The sequence below is a fragment of the Argopecten irradians genome, chromosome 14 (assembly GCF_041381155.1).
Source record: "Argopecten irradians isolate NY chromosome 14, Ai_NY, whole genome shotgun sequence".
In the NCBI taxonomy this organism is placed as follows: domain Eukaryota; kingdom Metazoa; phylum Mollusca; class Bivalvia; order Pectinida; family Pectinidae; genus Argopecten; species Argopecten irradians.
In genome coordinates, this window is record NC_091147.1 from 23,037,587 (window position 1) to 23,059,010 (window position 21,424).

General features: G+C 35.5%; 2 protein-coding genes across 4 annotated transcripts in view; one reads left to right on the plus strand and one right to left on the minus strand.

Moving 5' to 3' along the window:
• Nucleotides 1–21,424, minus strand: part of LOC138308363 (myosin-VIIa-like) — a 62,711-nt gene that overhangs the window by 40,860 nt on the left and 427 nt on the right. For both annotated transcript variants that reach the window (XM_069249355.1, XM_069249356.1), the window contains exon 2: nt 6,046–6,121. In XM_069249355.1, coding sequence (XP_069105456.1) covers nt 6,046–6,063 — 18 coding nt within the window. In that variant the 5' untranslated portion in view covers nt 6,064–6,121. The remainder of the gene's footprint in view (nt 1–6,045; nt 6,122–21,424) is intronic.
• The window catches only part of LOC138308364 (collagen alpha-1(X) chain-like), a 30,619-nt gene continuing 12,434 nt past the window's right edge, over nt 3,240–21,424 (plus strand). For both annotated transcript variants that reach the window (XM_069249359.1, XM_069249363.1), the window contains exon 1: nt 3,240–3,600. Coding sequence is in view for 1 of the 2 variants with exons in the window: in XM_069249363.1 (XP_069105464.1) it covers nt 3,593–3,600 (8 nt within the window). In the remaining variant the exon portion in view is untranslated. The remainder of the gene's footprint in view (nt 3,601–21,424) is intronic.

Sequence of the window (21,424 nt, forward strand, 5' to 3'; positions counted from 1 at the left end):
AGTTATTATGGGAAGGGTCCCTGACAGTTATTCTGGGAAGATGGGTCCCTGACAGTTATTCTGGGAAGACAGGTCCCTGACAGTTATTCTGGAAGACGGTCCCTGACAGTTATTCCCTGACAGTTATTGGGAAGACGGTTCTGGGAAGACGGGTCCCTGACAGTTATTCTGGGAAGACGGTCCCTGACAGTTATTATGGGAAGACAGGTCCCTGACAGTTATTCTGGGAAGAGGTCCCTGACAGTTATTCTGGGAAGACGGGTCCCTGACAGTTATTCGGAAGCGGGGAAGTTATGGTCCCTGACAGTTATTCTGGGAAGACGGGTCCCTGACAGTTATTCTGGGAAGACGGGTCCCTGACAGTTATTCTGGGAAGACGGGTCCCTGACAGTTATTCTGGGAAGACTGGTCCCTGACAGTTATTCTGGGAAGATGGGTCCCTGACAGTTATTCTGGGAAGACGGGTCCCTGACAGTTATTCTGGGAAGACGGGTCCCTGACAGTTATTCTGGGAAGACGGTCCCTGACAGTTATTCTGGGAAGACGGGTCCCTGACAGTTATTCTGGGAAGACGGGTCCCTGACAGTTATTCTGGGAAGACGGGTCCCTGACGGTCACTTTGTGAAAACAATATCATGTTTACTCTTGAGTTTGCTTTAGCTTGATTAGTTTTATGTCCTGTTAACAGCCAGGGTCATTTTAGGAAGTGGCAAGGTTTAGATGGTGGAAGACAGCCAGAGAACCACAGAAAAACCACCGATGAGCAGTCAATACCTGGCATTACTGCCTCACATGGGATTCAAACTTGTGACACAGAGGTGGAAGCTTAATGGTTTGTGGTAATATATTGGGACAAATTTAAAGTAAAGCCACCGTGGCAAAAGAACAGACTCTTTTTTCGTCAAAAAAACAGGACTAGAATATTTCACCTAACTGATCAGATACTGAGGTTGGTAAATTATTGATGCGAGGTAAACTATAGGTAAATCTTAAATATTGATCCAAGGTGAATTACAGGTAAATTTAGAAATTATTGATGCATGGTAAATAACAGATAAATTTTAGAAATATCGATGCAAGGTAAATTACAGGTAAATTGAAAAACACGAGTGTTTATACACATATACATGCTGCTAGCCTACAGAGGACTGTGTTCCTGTAAAAGACGGGTGTGCAAGGTTATTTCAACAACTTCAAGTCATTTATCTTTTGAAAAGCTTTAGTTTTATACAATGTTGACGTTTGAAAAGGAAGAGGACTGGACAACCTTCAAAACAAACCACATATGGTGTAAATTCATTAGGGTCAACTGTTACTTTTCCTTTACTATACTGTATTGGATCTAATAAGTGTCCAGGGTGGTTAAAATTTGATAATTCATTCTTTGTTTAATGCTGATTGGAAACTTTATTTCTTTCGCAAATTGCTATCAAATTGACTCCAGTAATTGATTTTGTGAAAGGTTTGAATTTCAAGTAAAAATTATTTTTTATTTTAGCAACCCGAGTACTTGGTCGGGTCTAATGAATGCATTACATCTAGTAAACCCCTAAAGGTATGTTTTTGACTCTTGAAAATCAAATTTGACTCTTGAGTTTGAAGCATATGTCTATTTGTCATGTTTTGACTCTTTAGATTTCTCAGAAATGGTGGTTTGACTTCTGAAATTGCTAAAAATCAAGAGTCAACTGGATGCCCTGCATTTTATGCATGTAACATATTATAGTTTTAGATTTTACAGAAAACTGAAAGATCTTTCAGTTTCTTTCTTAGAAATACTGATAAAACTTATCAAAGTACAAAATTGTACTACATCATCTGTGCATCTTACCTGGGCACAGGTTTTTGGCTCTATAGATCTATATACAGCTCTATGTAGTATCTGTAAAACTATCATTCACTGAGAGTACAGTGGAACTCGGTTAATACGAACTCGAAGGGACCGACATAAAACTTTTGAGTTATTCGAGTGTTCGAACTCAGCGAGTTCGCATGTCTACTGACTATCTCTTTACTTGGTATATATAGAATAGTTCCATGTCGTAAAACGATGTGAACAAGAGAGATGTCAAAATCGCCGGTGGTAGTTGTAAAATGATTACAATAAAACCGAGATATATATTTTGAAATGCCACCTACGGCAGATTTATGAAAAAGAAATTGACAGTTTCGGCGATCTCGTTGTCCAAAAAATCTCATTTCGAGTTATCAGAACATTTTATGTATAATTTTTGTCATTCGGACCAAAAATTTACTTCGTATTTTCCAAGTTCTTCGAGTTTTCCGAATTCGAATTATCCGAGTTCCTTGAACAAAAATAAAGAGGAAACTCGGCCGGGACCTGCAAAGTACTTCGTATTAAGCCAGGTTGTCAAATTATCCGAGTTTGTATCAACCAAGTTCTACTGTATTACACATTTACTAAGGTGTACGTATAGAGCCAAAAGCCTGTGACCTTGGTAACCCATTTATCAGACCAATATCTTAAAACTTATAACAATTTTAAAATGTGCCGTATATACATCGTAATTAAGAGGGTTACTAAAGTAAGAAACGTTTCAATGTAATTTCTGTTTTATGGTTTCTACCATTCTGTATCAAAGATAAAATGAGGCAATCTATTGAGGAAAGAAGATGTGCATGCTAATGAGAATTCCTTTTAATTAACGTTAAGAGTTTTTATTTATGCCATACCCATATCCATATTCAATTTGCACAGAAAATGAAAAGGACACCACCTTTATTTCTGAAAGTTCATTCTAATCAAAAAGTCAGGGAGCCCAATTTTTGTCCATTTCACTCAACCCCATCCCCGATTCATTTATTCAAGTAAAAAAAAAAATTCTGGTAGCTAAAATGTTAATACTTACCCTAACTTGCATATGAGGATAGATGCTCACCATTGTTGAATAACTTAAATCAATCAATCAATCAGAAATGTACAGTTAATTCACCATTGTATGACATATATCCATAGTTAACTCCGAAATGTCACTGGTGTCCACATTGGAATGTGGGAGTTGTATTAGGTAGACCAAATCATATACCGCATATACAAACACTACCCACACGACACAAAGCTATCTTGAACAACATAGCGCTTTTGACCATATACAGAGATTTTAGAATTCCGCCGTTTCCATCAGGTCAAACGCTCCAAGTCTGCTGTGATATTCAGCAGTAAACCGCATCTTATCAGCTCCCAGCCTAGTCCCTTATCAACAATGTTTAAACAAGAATTAGGAGCAAGTCGGCCTTGTCTTGTTAGACTCAGCCGTCCAGCTTGAGAGAATGCGATTGGATTGGAGAAATAATAATACAGGCCAAATCAATTGCCTTTCATTCAGCGTCATAAGGTAAAATATAACATTGATTAACAAATGAGATGAAATTCAATATCTCTGTTCGTGGATATTATTTTAACATCACAGATGTCACATGGTCGCCCGAGATAAGTGCCAGGATAAAAAATACAAGTAAACATCCGGTGAGATTAAAGGGATCTGCAGTCGGTCATCATCGGTCATCATTGCACCCAAATCAGACGGACCAGTTAGATAGATCATCTTCAACTTAAAATCTGCTATTATGCATGCTCAGGTAATTATGTACTCAAAACACAGTCAAACCTGTCTATAAAGACCACCCTGGGAAGGGACCAAGAAAAAATTATTTTGATAGCAAAGTGGTCTTTATACACAGGTCAAATTGTGTTGAAATTAATCATTTGGGACCCTGAAAAAGTAGTCTTATTAAGCAGGTGGTTTTATACAGAATGGTCGCATACACAGGTTTGACTGTACAAATTTTAGTGGTAACCTTATTGTAGTGGGGTTTGTGTCAGAAATGGAGCGCTGAAATATGATTGATTTACAGAGTCATTATAATGTTTGTGTCCATTCATGATTGCACTAACCTGTTCAAGATTACTTCTGAGCTAAATTTTGGTTGCCCTAAGCAAGAAATAATTGCATGTTTACAGTGTAAAAAAACTTAACATTCTTTAAAGGGAATAGTCGGACAAACAAAGGCTTAAGTTGGTAAAAATGGTGTTGATATATCCAGTATAATTTCTTATGAAATAGAAAAATAAAATCTCCCATCAAAATCGCTCTGTATGCGAAGAAATTAATATATATTATAGGAATCCTAATACGTCTTCCCAACCGGCTATCAGTGCAGTTCACTCTTAACGCATATCCACGCAGCCTCGTTTTCAAAGAGTTCGGCGAATTTATATTTAGGAACTGTGCTAAATTTACACGGGGCTTCCCCATAATTTCAATGGTCAAAACTGGACACCGTAAGCAGAACTTGACCATCATTATGGTATACAAGGACTTTTGGAAGGCCAAAGAACTTGTTTAGACTTCAGTTTCCTTTGCCAGACTATTCGCTTTAATATGAATGTTCCTATTCAAAGTCAGTTTTTAATTATTGCTAAATCATTTCTTGTGTTAAAACTATGTATGGTTCCCCACAACAGAATTAACACAATTTCCTGTTTTTATATATTTGTGGGTCAAAAGTGATCTCTCCAGAACAAACATTTAAGAAAGTTTACATAAAATGAATGTTTCATATTAAAATTTGTTACTCTCTGTAGCCTATTACTCATGATCCAAGTTTCCCAAACTTACTACTCACATGGAACAAATTACCTAAGATGTTTAATGAAAAATGTCAAAATATTGTAATGATATCTTGAACCCTGTGGTTTTTTTTACCAGTATTATAATCAGCTTCTATTTCATGTCATCATATTCCACTATCATTGAAAATATTTTCATCAGAGGCCATAAGTAGAATAGTATAATATTCAATATTTACATTTTCACTGCAGTCCCACTATGTAACCTTGCCAAACGCAGTTGGCAGTTATATAGACAATGAACTTCAAAGCATTATCAATCAATATAATGTCATAATTGTTGTGTCAGCAATCACAGAAGACGGCTGCTCAAATGACTGTTCCATCCATGACGATAATGAATGATTATTTCATTATATATGCAAAATTGCTTAGGATTTCATCATAAAATTGTAACCATCTGTAAATATTAGCATTGAACGTCATTCAGTTGGCATTCATAGCCAATATGAATGCCAACTGAAAGACGTTCATTGCTTAAGTAAAACTTCTCCAATCTAGGTCCCTGTGTATACCGGCATAATTGTATGACATATTTCATTCTTAATGTATAATCCGGAAACTTGGCTATATCGACCAATTCTGGTCCCAGTTATATTCAGTTTAGAGAGATTATACACACAGGCGTACCAACGCAATTCATTATCATACTTTCATGAATATAAAATGATATGACCCCATGCTACCTTATCAGCTATCCACATCCACAGTACACTTCACAGTAACTGTGATCTCTATTCTTAGAATTATCAGGCCAGCAGACCCTAACCTATTGATAAGATTGTCTCAGCAGAGTTCTAATGCTAGGTTATCTCCCATTAGTTTTAAACTTAAGAGACAAAAATTAGTGAGTCAAAATTTAGAGATTTTTTTTAATATTCTGAGACTGGGACATGGATGGTTTAAATACCGTCGACCATTCCCAGTGCTTACATATATCAAAAGTATAATACCGTATTTTACCCAAAATGTGCCCCCATCCCTAATCACTCATTCTCCTTTTAACACAGACTGAAAATATGACAACCATGTAGGTTTCTCTATTTGATTTTGTTTGCAAATTCATTTATGGCTCATTTTGTGCAATAATTTTGTGAAAGCATAGTCCAAATTTGGTCCGTTAGCGGCCCCTTCATTTTTTTCAATTTTTCAACCGCCCTAGACACTTATTAAATTGAATATTGTAGGTGAGTTATATAAAGGCACCAACCTTTGTGATGGTAAATTCAAATCAATGGCGAGAATGATCCAACCATAATGTTCATTTCGCTCCAGAGAATTCTGGCATTTTCCAGACATTTACGTCGATATGTTTCTTGCAGAGTTTGATGTAAAGCAATGAAACAAAGCCAGATTGTTTGGCCATAATATCAATTAGAAGAGTCAATACTCACCTTTCCTAGGATAACCATTTTGACGATGACTTCCGAGACCAATAAGCTTAAAAAGATGTTCTGTCCCTGTCACTACCTGAAACCAAAACAAAGTTACACTCATTAACACCTGTTAGGTACATCTGTTTTACCTGTGCTGCTGCAGGTAGGTTCGTTTTCTACCTGCACAGGTATGTTTGCCAGAAATCAGGCTAATCAAGGACATCCCCATCCAATATTTACGATGTAGGCTAACGGGGGTCTGTTGCTGGCTGATCTGGCCGCGTTTATAGTGGGCTGCCGATCAAGTTGTGTAAAGATGCAAAGACTCTATCAGACGTTAATTATTAATTAGTTGTTAGTCATTATACTACTGGTCAGGATCCTTGTACCAAACAAAGTCTGTATTTCTAAATAAATGCTGAACATCTGAGGCAGGTACGCATCATAATGTATGACCTGCAGTCATAATATTGAAATGATATAATTTACATTATTTGAATATTTCCATGTTTCACCACAGTTCAGTTTAAATGAATATAAATTCAATATGTTACTTTATATAGGTATCTAGAACATTGAAATTCATGGAATAAGAAAGGGAACACTCAAAATGAATCAAAATATAACTACATAAATATGATATATATTGTAACCCCTAAATTATGTAACTAAATAAACATGATATATACTTATAATTCTTTGTAAAGACATTGGGAAATGAACTGGTCTTTGCTGTTGTCTTTTTTATATTCATTGTGAAGGCATTAAGAAATGGACAGGTCTTTACTGCTGTCTGTTTTTCAATTATGTCACGACACTAATAATCTAATTAGTTATTCATAGAGTTTAGCCAGTACCAGCTTCTTATATATAGACTCTGAGTTTGTCTGATATCCAACCGTTTCAATTTTGCATTTTGTGGCAAGAAAAAATTTTGATTGTGGAAATATTGTGAGCCAACTCCATAATGCTGCAGTAATTCCCATATATGACTAATTAAGTGCTATTAACTTGTGTAACAAAGTATATAAAATTTTTTATTTATGCCTGATAATCAAGCTTAGTAATCAGGAAGGTGGTAATTACCATAATCTAAATAACCATGGATACCAAGCTGGTGGTTTAATGCGTTATGTGTCATTATGTATCGATTTCTGGGGAAATGTTTGATGTTTATTGTACCGTCTATATTTACATAAATCTCCAGCAAACCTAATAACAGTTTTGTGTTGATGGTTGTTGTAGCTATCACAATCAGCTTCACGCTGAAGTAATCCTCACATATGCTGCAGCGATTCCTTGATACAACATAACCATTGAGTAATTTGGGTTTAGTTAGTTTAACGTCCTATTAACAGCCGGAGCCATGTAAGGACATGCCAGGTTTGTTTGTGGAGGAAAGCCAGAGTACCCAGAGAAAAACCACCGACCAGTGGTCAGTCCCTTCCAACTGCCCCACATGGGATTCAAACTCGCGACCCAGAGCTTGAGGTAGATAGCTTGAGGTGGAGGATTTGTGGTCATAGGTCAGGATATCTTAAACACTCAGACACCATGGCCCCTGACCTCCCAGTAAAGAATTCTGGTATTCAGTATTTTCATTAAATTGGAAAAATCTCTAAATTTTATTCCTTAATGGGTCAAAGGGCAGGGGCCATCTTTAATTTCTTTAAAAAAAAAATCAAACCCAGATTCAATTTAGATCTGTATATACATACACAATTAAATATTAAAAGGTGCAATTTGAAAACAATATACTTAATCTTTATATAAAAGGCTCAAGGATCATGAAACAATCTTAAATTTAGACTAAACCACATAACTTTTTGTAACATCATTTTTGATTGGCTATCATAAGTCTAAACTTGAAACAGTTTTAGACTTAAGGTTTCATGAACCTGGGCTCCTGGTTTCCGATGAAATTACTGAATTATGATTGTGGACAACATCGTGACTATACCGAAGGTCTTAAGCACCTGCTCTACCCGTGCGAGTGATTAGGATGTTAGATAGGAAGCCAGTTAAGGGTGTTTACTATGTCTTCTTCCTCCAAGAAAACAGCATCAAAAAAAACATAAACACAACCTAAGGAAACGCTAAGGCAAAACAACCACTTATCATTAGAAGTGCATTAAATACTGAAACTAAAATGATTCATCTCTGAAATTCTAAAATAAACTCGAATCTGAACATCAGAAGAGTTTAAACATGGTTTCTCATGCAGATATTTCAACACTGATTAAAACCTTGTTAGGAGCATATAAAAAGACAATTAATATATGTACAACTGCATCAGTACATATTCATGTACCTCATTTTTTTTCCCTTCACATAATGTGTTCAACTTATCAGTTTTACTTACATTGCAGTTAACAAGCTAACTAGTTTCAGTAGCTTATATGATATATCAAAAAAAAATTCACATAATTCGTCATATTTGATTGCCAAAGAAAACTTCCAAGAATAAACTTCTGATGATTCGGCAGACAGTCAAATATCCTTAATATCCAACAGTATGACCAATACGATATTAACATAGGAAAAACTATGCACCTTTCCACATATATATTATGGAAGGGCCAAATATTTTTTCCTAACAATTCACTGCAGCATATTGACATTGAGCCATGGTGCATGATTATAGCATGTATATATTGTCTATTCAACAGACGACATTTGTGTTTTTTATGCATTGCTATGACTCAATCCATTTCATGACTTTGGGAGGAACAAGTGTACAGTATAGTGTGGTAGTCGACAAGCCACAAGTCTGGTCATCAAAGGCCTATTACTAAGTCGTTATCGCCCTCGCCAGCCATAGTCGGCCATATTAGGTATTTATACAGGCATATAAAACCTGTACATTATAATGCACGGAGAACACCTTTCTGCCATTATAACCCCCCAACTATGTCTATCAACCATCTTACCACTTTAATGTAAATAGAATTATTTACAGTTCATGTCTACACCTCACAAAAGTAAATAATATACATGTAGTATAAAGTATGTATCCCTCTAATGTTAGCGCCCAGAAGAGTATTGTAGCTATAGTTATAATATATGGTCGGTTGAAACAGCTTAACATCCTAGCTAGCTGCATCGCTTATGGGGCCCCCCCCCCCCCCCCCAAGTATGTTGGCAATGTGTAAGGTGTGTGAAATGTTTTGGGAGGCTGCAGTATATTTGTGATGTGTCACAGTTTGCGAAAAATAAAATTTTCATACCCACATGAAATGAAAAAATAGTGACATATATGGTCAGCTTCACTAAATCCGACACATCCCGTGCAGTATTATAGACAGTATATGAGGACTAAATGTGGAAATGAAAATATTCTACACAGTATGTATATGGTCATTAAGTGATTAATGGCTATTATGTTAATGCTATAGTGTGTCGATACCTCATAGCTGCCTAGCTATCATATAGGCCTAGCTATGGTGTAACACACTGAGAATGTTGATTACTGTTAAAAAAAATCTTCCGAATTCCTTTACCAACAATTTCTTTAAGTAATCTTTATATGACACCGAAATCAGAATTATTTCTTTTGTTTCCAAAAGCTTTAACTATCAAATTATGTACTTTACATATCACTGCTTTATATGTATATACAATGCATTGCCCAGCCCAAACTATACACTTGCGAGTGTACTCGTGTGTATAATACAGAGCTTCAACCCACCCACCTTAATACCTCAGTAATATACATGTATACAAGGTCCAGGTAAAAATGTCCAGGTGTGCCAGCCGAACACACATCTGCCACACCTACACTTATCAAAGTGACTAATTATGCCAAATCTCACCCGTGTAGCAAGGGAGGTAATTACACATATATGGCTACCCCAAAAACTCTGTGCATATCAAGGGAGATAACTACAGTCCATGTTTAGGTCATAACCGAGCCTCAGGACTCTATATTATATAAGATTCTTAAGATATAAGATAACACCCCTAGGATTCCTGTGTATCAAGGGAGGTAACTATAGCTATATGTATAAGTATACTCATCAGAGTGATATCAATGTTATTCTCTCAACTCACCTGTGTATCAAGGGAGGTAACTGCAGATACACTGTGAAGTGATAATCCCCTTAACTCAACGATATGCTCAGAAGGTGGTTGATAGATTCAGGAGTCATATCTTGGAAGTTTCATGATAAAAGGCATTTATTCTAAATCAATTAATGGTTATTTCATTAATCTTGTTCAACCTCTCTCCGGAACAGTCTGTATCACCATTGCCTTTGCTGTCACGGGTAATATGTTTCATCTGTTCCCCCCTAAATCTTTTGTAAGGCTAGCTCAAGGGGGAGTGGGGCATTTGCATTTCAGGCAGTTATTTAAATACCTCCTATCTGTTGGAGCCACAGATATATAGCCCTACTGTAGATACAAACACCCCTAGATAATCAGGTGTATTCCAGAGCGTGTATAAATTGGGGTATAATCACTAAAACCTCACTTCTTTACACCCAAAATTTCATAATGGACTTTCTTAACCATACAATTAGAAGAGTTCACTTGTGTATTGAGGTGTTCGTAAGTTAAATACCTAGAAGTATTGTCACTGAGTGAACAATACCTGAATGTTTTAAATCTATAAAATTGCATTGGTTTACATTTACAATTCTCCAATATTGACACCTTTTGTTAAAGGTATGTGATGCAAAGAGGTATATAAGACACATATAATTAAGAGCAAAGGTATAATTTAGATATCATAAACTTTATGTCACATTGAAGACATCTGATGGTTTTGAGAAAACTAGATTGTACCTGTATAGAGAATTACTACTCTAGTTCAAGTCAGCAAAATTACGAAATTCTAAAAAAAATCAAAAGGTTCCCACTTTTTCTGAAAGTCTTTTTCAAGAGAAGTGCATACTATAAAAATCACTAGACTGGCCACAAGTTCCTAGAATATCTAAATACATCACTCAAATGTGGCTTACCGTATTCGCTATTATTAGTGCCTCTCTCCTAATTTCTTGAGAAGAGTTGAAGTTGTAACGCCCCCATCCAATTGATTTAACAATGTTATTCAACATTTTGGTTCATTAATAAGCACCTCCTTTGTTACGATTTTTTAATCACGGCTAATATGGTAAGTTGATAATTTTTGTTTCTGTGGAATGTCTGGTTGTAAGTTTCAAACTAGGGGGAGATAATCCAGTATTAGAAAATCTTATTAATTACTTGGAGTCTGGTGGCCAGTCTATAGTCAAGCACTCATTTAGAAGAACTTCTAAAACATCTTGTTATTATAATCATAAATATTCTTTAACACATCTCATTAGAGTGACAAAAATAAAGCTGACCTGATGTTTCTGTATATCATGACAGCGACGCCAATTACCTGATCGTCCAGCTTGCCTAGTGTAAATGTACTATGATCAGCTCCCATTCAGAAGAAATTACTCACATTTTTCTGTCACTAAGGCAAGGTTTTAAATGCATTGAAATAATCAATAATTTAATAGGTTATATACATTCTACATTGGAATTTGTGTGTGCGTGGAAGTGTTACAGTAAAATTACCGCTATATGTATGACTATTGACGATAAGACCAATAAAATATATATTTGAAGTTTTGAACACACAAAAATTTTTTAAAAAAAAGTAAAGCATTCAGAGTTACCGATATGTCAAGACAATTTGAATTTTGATTATAATCAAAGCTACCCCTCATGTTACTGTATAAGATTTCTTTATACCTCGGTGAATATTTACACAAAAGATCCAATAATGATATCATTGCAAAGGGCAATAACTCTGTAACACTTTTCATATTACTACAGATTCAAGGCAATATCTGTGATTATGATAGGTTTCCTATTTGTGTAGTGTATCAACCATGAATAAAATGCCCACTAGACCCTAAGTTTTTGATAAAATTTTGCAGCCAAATTCTAATACTAGATTGAATTATCTCCCCTTAGTTTAAAATGCAAGCAAAATTTTAGTGATTATTTTAATGGCCATACATTGGCCAGGCAAGTCTAAACCAGGAACAGCAATGACCATTCTCACGTCTTAGTAGTATCTGGTTGCTATATATATACTACAGTAATATTTGTTTATAAAATGTTTAAAACAAATTCATGGTTATAGTGAAGTAATTATATATATAATATATCCATTCCCTGTTAGGGTTCCTTTATGTATAATGAAATATATGTTTATAACAAGTTTTTATTACTTTAACATCCTATTAACAGCCAGGGTCATATAAGAACGTGCCTGGCTTGTTGGTTGAGGAAAGCCGGAGTACCCAGAGAAAAACCACCGACCAGCTGTCAGTACAATGTAATTTTGTTCATCCCCAGAGGTTCATTATAGAAAAACCACCGACCAGCTGTCAGTACAATGTAATTTTGTTCATCCCCAGAGGTTCATTATACCTAATTATAGCTGTGATTTACTGTACATTTCTTTACACATGATGTAGATGTACTAGAATTCACAATTGAATATAGCATTTCAGTCAGAGGAATTTTAATAAGAAATAATTTCTTAGTAAATGATAGGCCTTTGGGGTTATTTTATATGAAACTAGGCCAAGATGCGGACCAAGTAAAACTATCTACAGTACAGCATGTAGGTAGTAAGTTTATCGAGTAAATTTGTAAGGTTAGAGAAATACACAGAATGTTTTACTGTGTCACATGGGGAGAAAAAATGAAATCTTAAAAAGAAACTTTCTTATCAGTAGTATATAAGTGCATTTATCTTGCACACCACTTCAAACATCTCCAGTATTGCTGTGGGGCACGTGTTAAATCAATAGGTTTTACACCAAACCTAGACACAAAATGATGACATCACCTAGACTTTCCTCTATCTACAGACAGATAAATATACAGTTTCCTAAATGGCTACCTTAATTTATATTCACAAGAATAGACAAAACTTTCCAACTGGTTGGCACAAAGTTTCACATTATTGGGAATGTAAAGTAGCAATGCTATCATTGGTGAAAGTCTATGCTGAATATATATATAGAAAAATATAATAAAAGCTGTTTTAGCAATCACCCATGTATAAGACCACCTGCTTTAAGGAAGACCACTTTCTCTGGGTCCCATATGGTCACTTACTACACATTCTGACCTGTGTATTTAGACCACTAAATGTCTATATATATATATTTTTTGTTTGTTACTTGCAATTGGCTACCTTACAAAAACAAAATCCATGGGAGGTAACTCCTTTTAGATCATATATAACACACACTATCAAGTGACAATAATATGCATAAATCATACAATTAGGACAGCAGGTAAAGTAAATCTAACACCTGATGATCAAGGCTGAGGCTCAATCAATCAAAACAAAGAGATCAATGTCTACATTGTCTAATTACTATTGATAAATGTCATCATTGGTATGGTGACCTCTGGGTGACCTCATGATCACTTACACATACAACTTTGACCTCTATTGACCCCTATCATAATTAGAACAGTAACAACTGTTATAGGTTTGTTTAGCTAATATGTAACATAGATATGTTTGTTTTTCCTAACAGTTTAGACCTCCTTACACTAAGTGTATATGTATTTCTAATATGACTGAGTTTTGGAAGAATGTTGTAATAATTTGTGGCAAGTGAGACTTATGGGAGACAGCTGTTTATTTCTAGTGAGTACGAGTTTTGGGAGACTGCAGTATAATTCTAGTGAGTTTAAGCTTTGGGAAACTGCTGTATATTTTTAGTGAGTGTGAATTTTGGGAGACTGCAGTATAATTCTAGCGAGTTTCAGCTTTGGGAAACTGCTGTATATTTCTAGTGAGTGTGAATTTTGGGAGACTGCTATATATTTCTAGTGAGTGTGAGTTTTAGGAGACTGCTGTATATATTTGTTTTATGTTTTTTTGTGACATTTAAACTCTCCCCTACAATGATATATGACAATAGACCAACCATCTTCCTTCTCCTTAAGTGCTTGTATTGCTGTATGGCTTAGTTGTTAAGGTGTTCCGATATATTAGACTTCCATCTATCAGATCTCTTGTTTGTGAGTTTGAAACCCATATGATCATGTTTTGTTTAATAGCCAGGTACTGACCATTAGGCCTGCTAGGTATTTTGGGAAAATATTCTAAAAAAAAATATCTGTTAACAATGATTATTCATATCAAACCACAATAAGCTGTCATTAAGAAAATAAGTACTTAAAGAAAATTAAAAAAACAGTTAGTTTATATGTATTTGACAATTTTGTTCCATAGATTAAAAGACAAAAATTGTTCAAGTCTGTTCTGATTATGTACAATTTGAATTATATAAGGTAGACCGAAACTGTAATAAATATTCAATTCAAAGTATAACAATGTTGTGAAGTCTTTCAGACAATGATAGAGATAACATTATCAATATACACAGGTATTCTCGTTATACACACCTGGTTTTAGGGGCTATCTACATATACATCCCATAATACTCCGACCTCCTCGGCCAGACGCGGTGTAATGAGTCTGTATTAGCCGATAGGATCAAAGGCTGGTCAGTCATGTGTGACTAGTTGCATGGGTCATTTGTTCGATACCTATTGAGCACACTGTCACTTTCCACAGGTGTATAACATAAAGAGATAACAATAAAAACGACAGGTAAACATTCCACAGGTATGTCACCAATTGTATTGGCCCATCTGGCCTGAATATTCACAAATCATGGAATTTCTTGTAACACCTCTCCGTTAAAGAAACACTTACATTTGCTTGTGAATGCAAAATAAATAAACAGTCGTGTTAAAATAAGCATACGACTGTAACTTCAGTGGATATAATGTCATTTGAATTTGTAAGAATTTAAAAGACGGAGCCACGCCTTTTTGTGTAGGTCTATATACCCAGAGCTACATGGTACACGGACCTCTCGGGCATAATCACACTGATACTATCTAGGTTATACTAATGGTTAAAGAACATATATATTTGTAGATACATACATATACAGTGTCGGTAGAATAGTTTACACAAAGACAAAAGTGTACTCTGCCTCAAATAAACAACTAATGATTATCTAACATATATTTACCACAGCATATAGTCAAACCTGTCTTAGAGACCACCTTTGTATAAAGACCACCTGCTCAGTATGACCACTTTCTTAAGATCCTTTAAAGCGTATGATCATTTATAATAAAGTAACACCATACGACCTGTGTATAAAGACCACCTGCTTATTATGACCACTTTCTTATGGTCCCAAATGGTCATTTATAATAAAATAATACCATCTGACCTGTGTGTAAAGACCATTTGGCTATAGAGACCAATTTTTCTCTTTTCCCTGAGGTGGTCTTCATAAACAGGTTTAATTGTGTGTAGTATATACCCAGCATATAAATGTACAGTCAAACTTGTCTATAAAGACCATTCAAGGGATCAAGGGGAAAAACACATTGCAACTTGTGTTAAAATCTGTGAGGATGTGGTCTTATTAAGCAGGAAGTCTTTATAGAGATGGACACAAAGATTGGTCTGACGCTACTTTGTATATCATTTTTTTCTGAAGATATTGATGATTTAAATTCATCTATACACATAATTTTGTATTTTTTTCCTGATAGAGATGATTTCTTAATGACAGAGATCATTAATATATCCATTTTTTGTATAAGCATGTGTTTAAAAACAGAGCGAAATTCTACACATCAAGACGAATTAATTCAATTATGTTCATTTTATTATATATGTTAATTAATTGGAAAAAAAAAATCACAAAAGATACGGTAATGAACTTTCTACGGTAATGAACTTTCTTCGTTATAAATTTCATGTTATTCAAGACAAAAGTGAAAACTATATTTATCTATAAATAAGAGTAACGATTTTTAAACTGATGTTATATAATAATGTTTGAAATATTTAAACTATGAGGTGTGGCTGGCAAATGTCAATCCAAATATTGATTATTGTAAGAATTACATAAATCACTATATATTTCTTATCTTGATTGACAGAAACTTGCACCATACATATATAGTATGTACTGAACTCTTCTAAGCTGTTAGACTTCCTGGTTAAACAGTAAAATGTAATCTGTCGAGTTTAACGTAAGGTAGATTAAATATGGGGGGAAAAAACACAAGTTACCACATATATATATTCATCATTATTGCACCTTCCTCTAAAACTGATGTTTAATTTAGGACAAAGAAGTAATTCTAACAGTGTGGACAAAAGATTGTTGAATTTTTGAGGCGATCTGCCCCTTTGTCAAGACACAAGAAGAACAAATAAATGACATATTAAGGACAGTCACGGATGTACACATATAGAATTAACCCCTCTGAAACTATTTATATGAAGTCAAATCTGTCTATATAGACCACCAAAGTGACAGTCAAACCTGTCTATAAAGACCATCCAAAAGAGTCAAACCTGTCTATAAAGACCACCTAAGCGACAGTCAAACCTGTCTATAAAGACCATCCAAAAGAGTCAAACCTGTCTATAAAGACCACCTAAGCGACAGTCAAACCTGTCTATGAAGACCCCTCAAGGGACCAAGAAAACATGGTCTTTACAACCAAGTGGTCATTATATACAGGGCAAATTGTGTTGATATTTACCATTTTAGGCCCTGAGAAAGTGGTCATAATAATCAAGTGTTCTTTATACAGAGGTAGTCACTAAGGAAGGTTTTAACTTTAGCATATGATCCTTGATGTTCATTACCATGAATGCAGCTCACACATGTACAATCAAATCTGTCTATAAAGACCATCCATTAAAAGGAACAAAGGAAAAGTGTCTCTATACACAAGTGGTCCTTATACAAAGGTCAAATTGTGTTATGAATGACCATTTTGTAGCCTAACTGAAATGGTCTCTATAGACAAGTGGTCTTTATGTATACACAGGTCAAATTGTGTTATAACTGGCCATTTTGGAACCTTAATGAAGTGGTCTTTATAAGCAGGTGGTCTTTATACAGAGGTGATTGCTATATAAGACAGGTTTTACTGTATTTTTAAAGCCTCAGTTTTACTGTATTTTTAAAGCCTCAGAACATTTAGAATGCCACCCAAAGCGAGTCGGGGTGTGGTAGGTGTAAGCATCTAACAGTGGTAATTCTGCTCAGCTAAAGTTTATCTTGAATTTTTTAATTAAGTTTTTTTAAAAGTTTTACAACCACTCAAGGAACAAGAGAAAATTGCTCTTATATATAGCCAAGTGCTCCTTATACACAGGTCAAAGCGTTATAAATAGTTATTTCGGACCTAACAAAAGTGGTCGTTATAAGCAGGTGGTCTTTATATGGAGGTGGTCACGAAGGCAGGCTGTACTGTAATTTGCATATTTTAATATATAATCTTTTAAGTCATATAATGCAACAATATAGCAAATCTTTAATTTAATGTGTAACTATATATTATAACCCGGAAGTGCCGACCCTTAGTATCAAAAGATTGTGTTGTTATCTTAAAGGATACTATATATACATGTATACTAGCTACTGGCCAACCACGACCTGTTCTAGATAGCAGTGACTGACGACAAAACACAATTGAAGTCAAATTTGCTTATTTGGTCAAACACTGGAAATGAGTAAGATGATCACCTGTACAATGAATGTTAATGGGATGGTTACCGTGTTTTACCTCAAAATTCCTCTGAGAACATTAAAAAAATTGAGTGAGGGGAGGGGGGGGACTTAACAAATAAGGCTAAATTCAATGATGCCATGCAAAGATTAAGTTGGGTTCTGGGTTTCTTTAGTTTAATGTCCTATTAACAGCCAGGGTCTTGTAAGAAGTACCGGGTTTGTTTGTGGAGAAAAGCCAGATTACTCGGTGAAAAACCACCAACCAGTGGTCAGTACCTGGCAACTGCCGCAAATGGGATTCAAACTTGCAACCACTCTGCCATCGCGGCCCATATATATAGGACTTTAATCTTATTGACCGACCAAAAACAATTAAATGTAAAGTAGACAACCAGGTACATAAATATAACAGGCTCTATAGATATGTATTATTGCATACTCAACAAGTACGACCTTTAGTAGTAGAAATATGTGATGGTCAGATTGATTTTTACAGCTTGTGTAACAAGATACCGGAGATAAATTATTCAAACCAGAGAGTCAGAGACTTGTTATAGGTCACTTGTAATAGGAGGAGAATCAACTACTGCGTGTGATAGGAGGATTCACAAGTACTGCGTGTGATAGGAGGATTCACAAGTGTAAACACGTAGGAACAATACATATATGTCTTTACATCTTTACTAAAATTACAATATTCCTAAATTGTATAATAAATTCTTGAACAGCTGAAACTTAACGTGGCTGCGGTGGCCGAGGGGTTAAATGTCTCGACATATTACTACAAGCCTTCCACCTGTGGGTAGCAAGTTTGAATCCCATGTGGGGCAGTTGGCAGGTATTGACCGCTGGTTTTTCTCTGGGTACTCCGGCTTTCCTCAACCAACAAATCAGGTACATCCTTACATGTCCCAGGCTGTTAATAGGACGTTAAACTAATAAAAACCTAAACGGATTCTGTAACACCAACAGATAACTTATCTCAATAAGACTTATCAGTTAACCCATCCATCCCTGAAGATGCATTCAGATTAGTCGAGTTCAAAGTTTAAGATTTTGGAGTTTCATGGGTGAATGATTTAGATGCAGCAATATTTAGAATGTTTATTTGTAGCCAATGCATTACCTGCATTAAGTTCCTGTTCCATCGAGAGGAGACCAATTGTTTCATGGAAGTGGGGGTAAACTGTCTGGAGACCGTAATGGCAAAGAATTTGAAAGAAAAGGGTTGGCGGGTCAAAGTGGGTGGGGTGCAAAGTGTGAAGGTCAAAGGCCATAAAGTTCAAAGGCAGTGGCAGTCTCTTAGCAACAGGAAAACAGGGTCAAAGGGTTTTGAAGTTAAAAGGGTGGAGGTCAGAAGAGGTGGGGTCAAATTTAAAGGGAGTGGAGGTAAAAAAACAGTGTCTGACAGGGGGGTCAGCAATAAGTGTGGGGGTCGGGGTCAGAAAAGGTGAGGTCAAAGGTGGTGGAGGTCAGAAAGTGTGGCTTAATGGCTTGGGGTCAAGAAAATTAAATGGGTTGGAGTCAGAGGAAGTGGGGGTCAGAAGATGTGAGGTGTAGGCTATGGAAATGTTCAAATAAACCTATATAGATGAATCATATACTCAAGAGTTTCCTACTTATACTATCTGATGTTTTAAAATCTACAAATTATGGAGGGCACAACATGCATGGTCATCTAAACCTGAATCAGATCCTTCGTCAACAGGTAAATATAAGTATCTAACATGTACACCTATGCTTTTTACAACACAGGCCACTGTAAACATTAATATTTAAATCTACAAAAATAGGTAGGGAGTTAAAATGATTATTTTCAATGATGGTGCTTGTTAGTACAGAAACTACATGTAAATGTTTTCAAATTAGAAAATCTTGTAACCATGTAGATAACAACCAAATTCATGTATAGTTTGACCTAATATAATTTCCCACAAGGTGTGCATGTAAACTGTGATTGTCACAGTTAAAGTCACAGTTTACAGGGGAAAACACACAATTTCAAAAATTATGTCGTGGTACACATATCTGTGCATTGGTGCATAGCCACAAAATCAATTCAAATGTATATTTAATGAACAATTACACATTGGGAATTTGTTATTTTATTCAAAGCAGGCAAACCAGAAATACATGTATGTGTATATTGTAAACATTTTAGAGTGGTGCAGTTGCAGGGCAACTGATAACTTATCATGCTAGGATATGTGAAGTATAGCTTTTATAGATTATAATTCAACTCTATGGCCAGAAAATATTTCGACTAGGAGGAGAGGGAGGACAGTAGTGTTGTCATGTATACTAGTGTGTCCGTGGACCATCTACTGAAATCAGCTGATAACATTTACCATTATACACATGCACGATCATGAAGTCATATAAAAATGTTCTGTTAATCATGTTTTTCCAGCCTTTTATCATAGCTACTGTGCTTGATATTGACTTCTCCAAATATCTGTTAATATCATTTAGACTGTAATAACTTCAGGTTGTCCTACATGGAGACAATAAAACCAAAGAGTATATATATATAACACCATGGAAAGAGAGATGCCAATTATTAAACTTATTTAAAGAGTTATGTGATAAAATGCACCTCCTTGTTAAGAAACTCCCCAATTTTACTTGACACCACATGAGATGTTGTCTTGGTACGATACACATGTATATAAAAAAGTCCGTTTGAGACTTATGGTGGGGTGTCTAAGCAAACTGAAATTGAGATCAGTTGACCTGTACGCTAGCAATATGTCAGATGGCAGTGATATTTCATGGTGACCAATGTGGGCTAAAATGATTTTTGGTGGGATATAGAGATATTCATGGGGGAATGAAAAGTATATATCCTAGTACTGATCGATCACACATTCCCTTAATAAGTTCATAAGTAACAAAAGCTTTTGTATCAATTTAATTTTATACATGCATGCATAATTAAGAGTTGCATCAGGAAGTAGGGCTAATGTTATAATGATATTTGAGATAAGGAAACTTTTCTCAAAAGATTCAGCTCATATGATGAAAGAAGACGTTAATTCAACATTCACACTGTCATATAGTATGTATGATATGAATGATGCTCTTAATTCTTCATTCACAACTTAATTCCATACATACATATATTTTATTTGAGTCCCACCTCTAGTAATTTAATGTCTTAACTTACACGTACTTGCATACATTATGCCTCCTAAAACAGCATCTGTCTTCTCCCACAACTTCCCTCAGGTGAACACAGATGTCTTCATATGATCATTAGCACTAAGGCCTTACATAATCTGCCCAAAACCCCAAGGGGCATTTCATGGCCTTTATACATCTACCTGTACCTGTCAAACTCCAGCCATAGACAATCTAATTGGTTTCCCTACCTACCATCTACTCAACATCCAAATAACAACTCCTTGATTAATAGATATAGTCATGTAGGCAATAAATCAGTAACTAACAAGCAAACACCTCCGAGTTTACACCTGTCCCGAATCCCTGGGGCAATTACTCCCCCCCCCCAACACACACACTCCTCTATTCACACACTTACCTGTCAAAAACTTAAAAGATTCAGATAACAGTGAGTTACATGTGTGCATGAGTTACCTGTGTGACAGGTCGGTGTGTGCGCGAGAGAGGCTGAATGGTCCTGTCACCGTGATATCCTGGTTATTGGGTAATTCTACCCGTGTCGAAATATACATGGGTACATGTGACATTCCTAAGTTCTTCCAAATCGTGTGTAGAACTTGTTACACGTACAAAACTATGTCGTATTGTCACACATTCAAAATTTCTTTCGAAAAGTTTGTTTGGTATACATATTTAATGTGTAC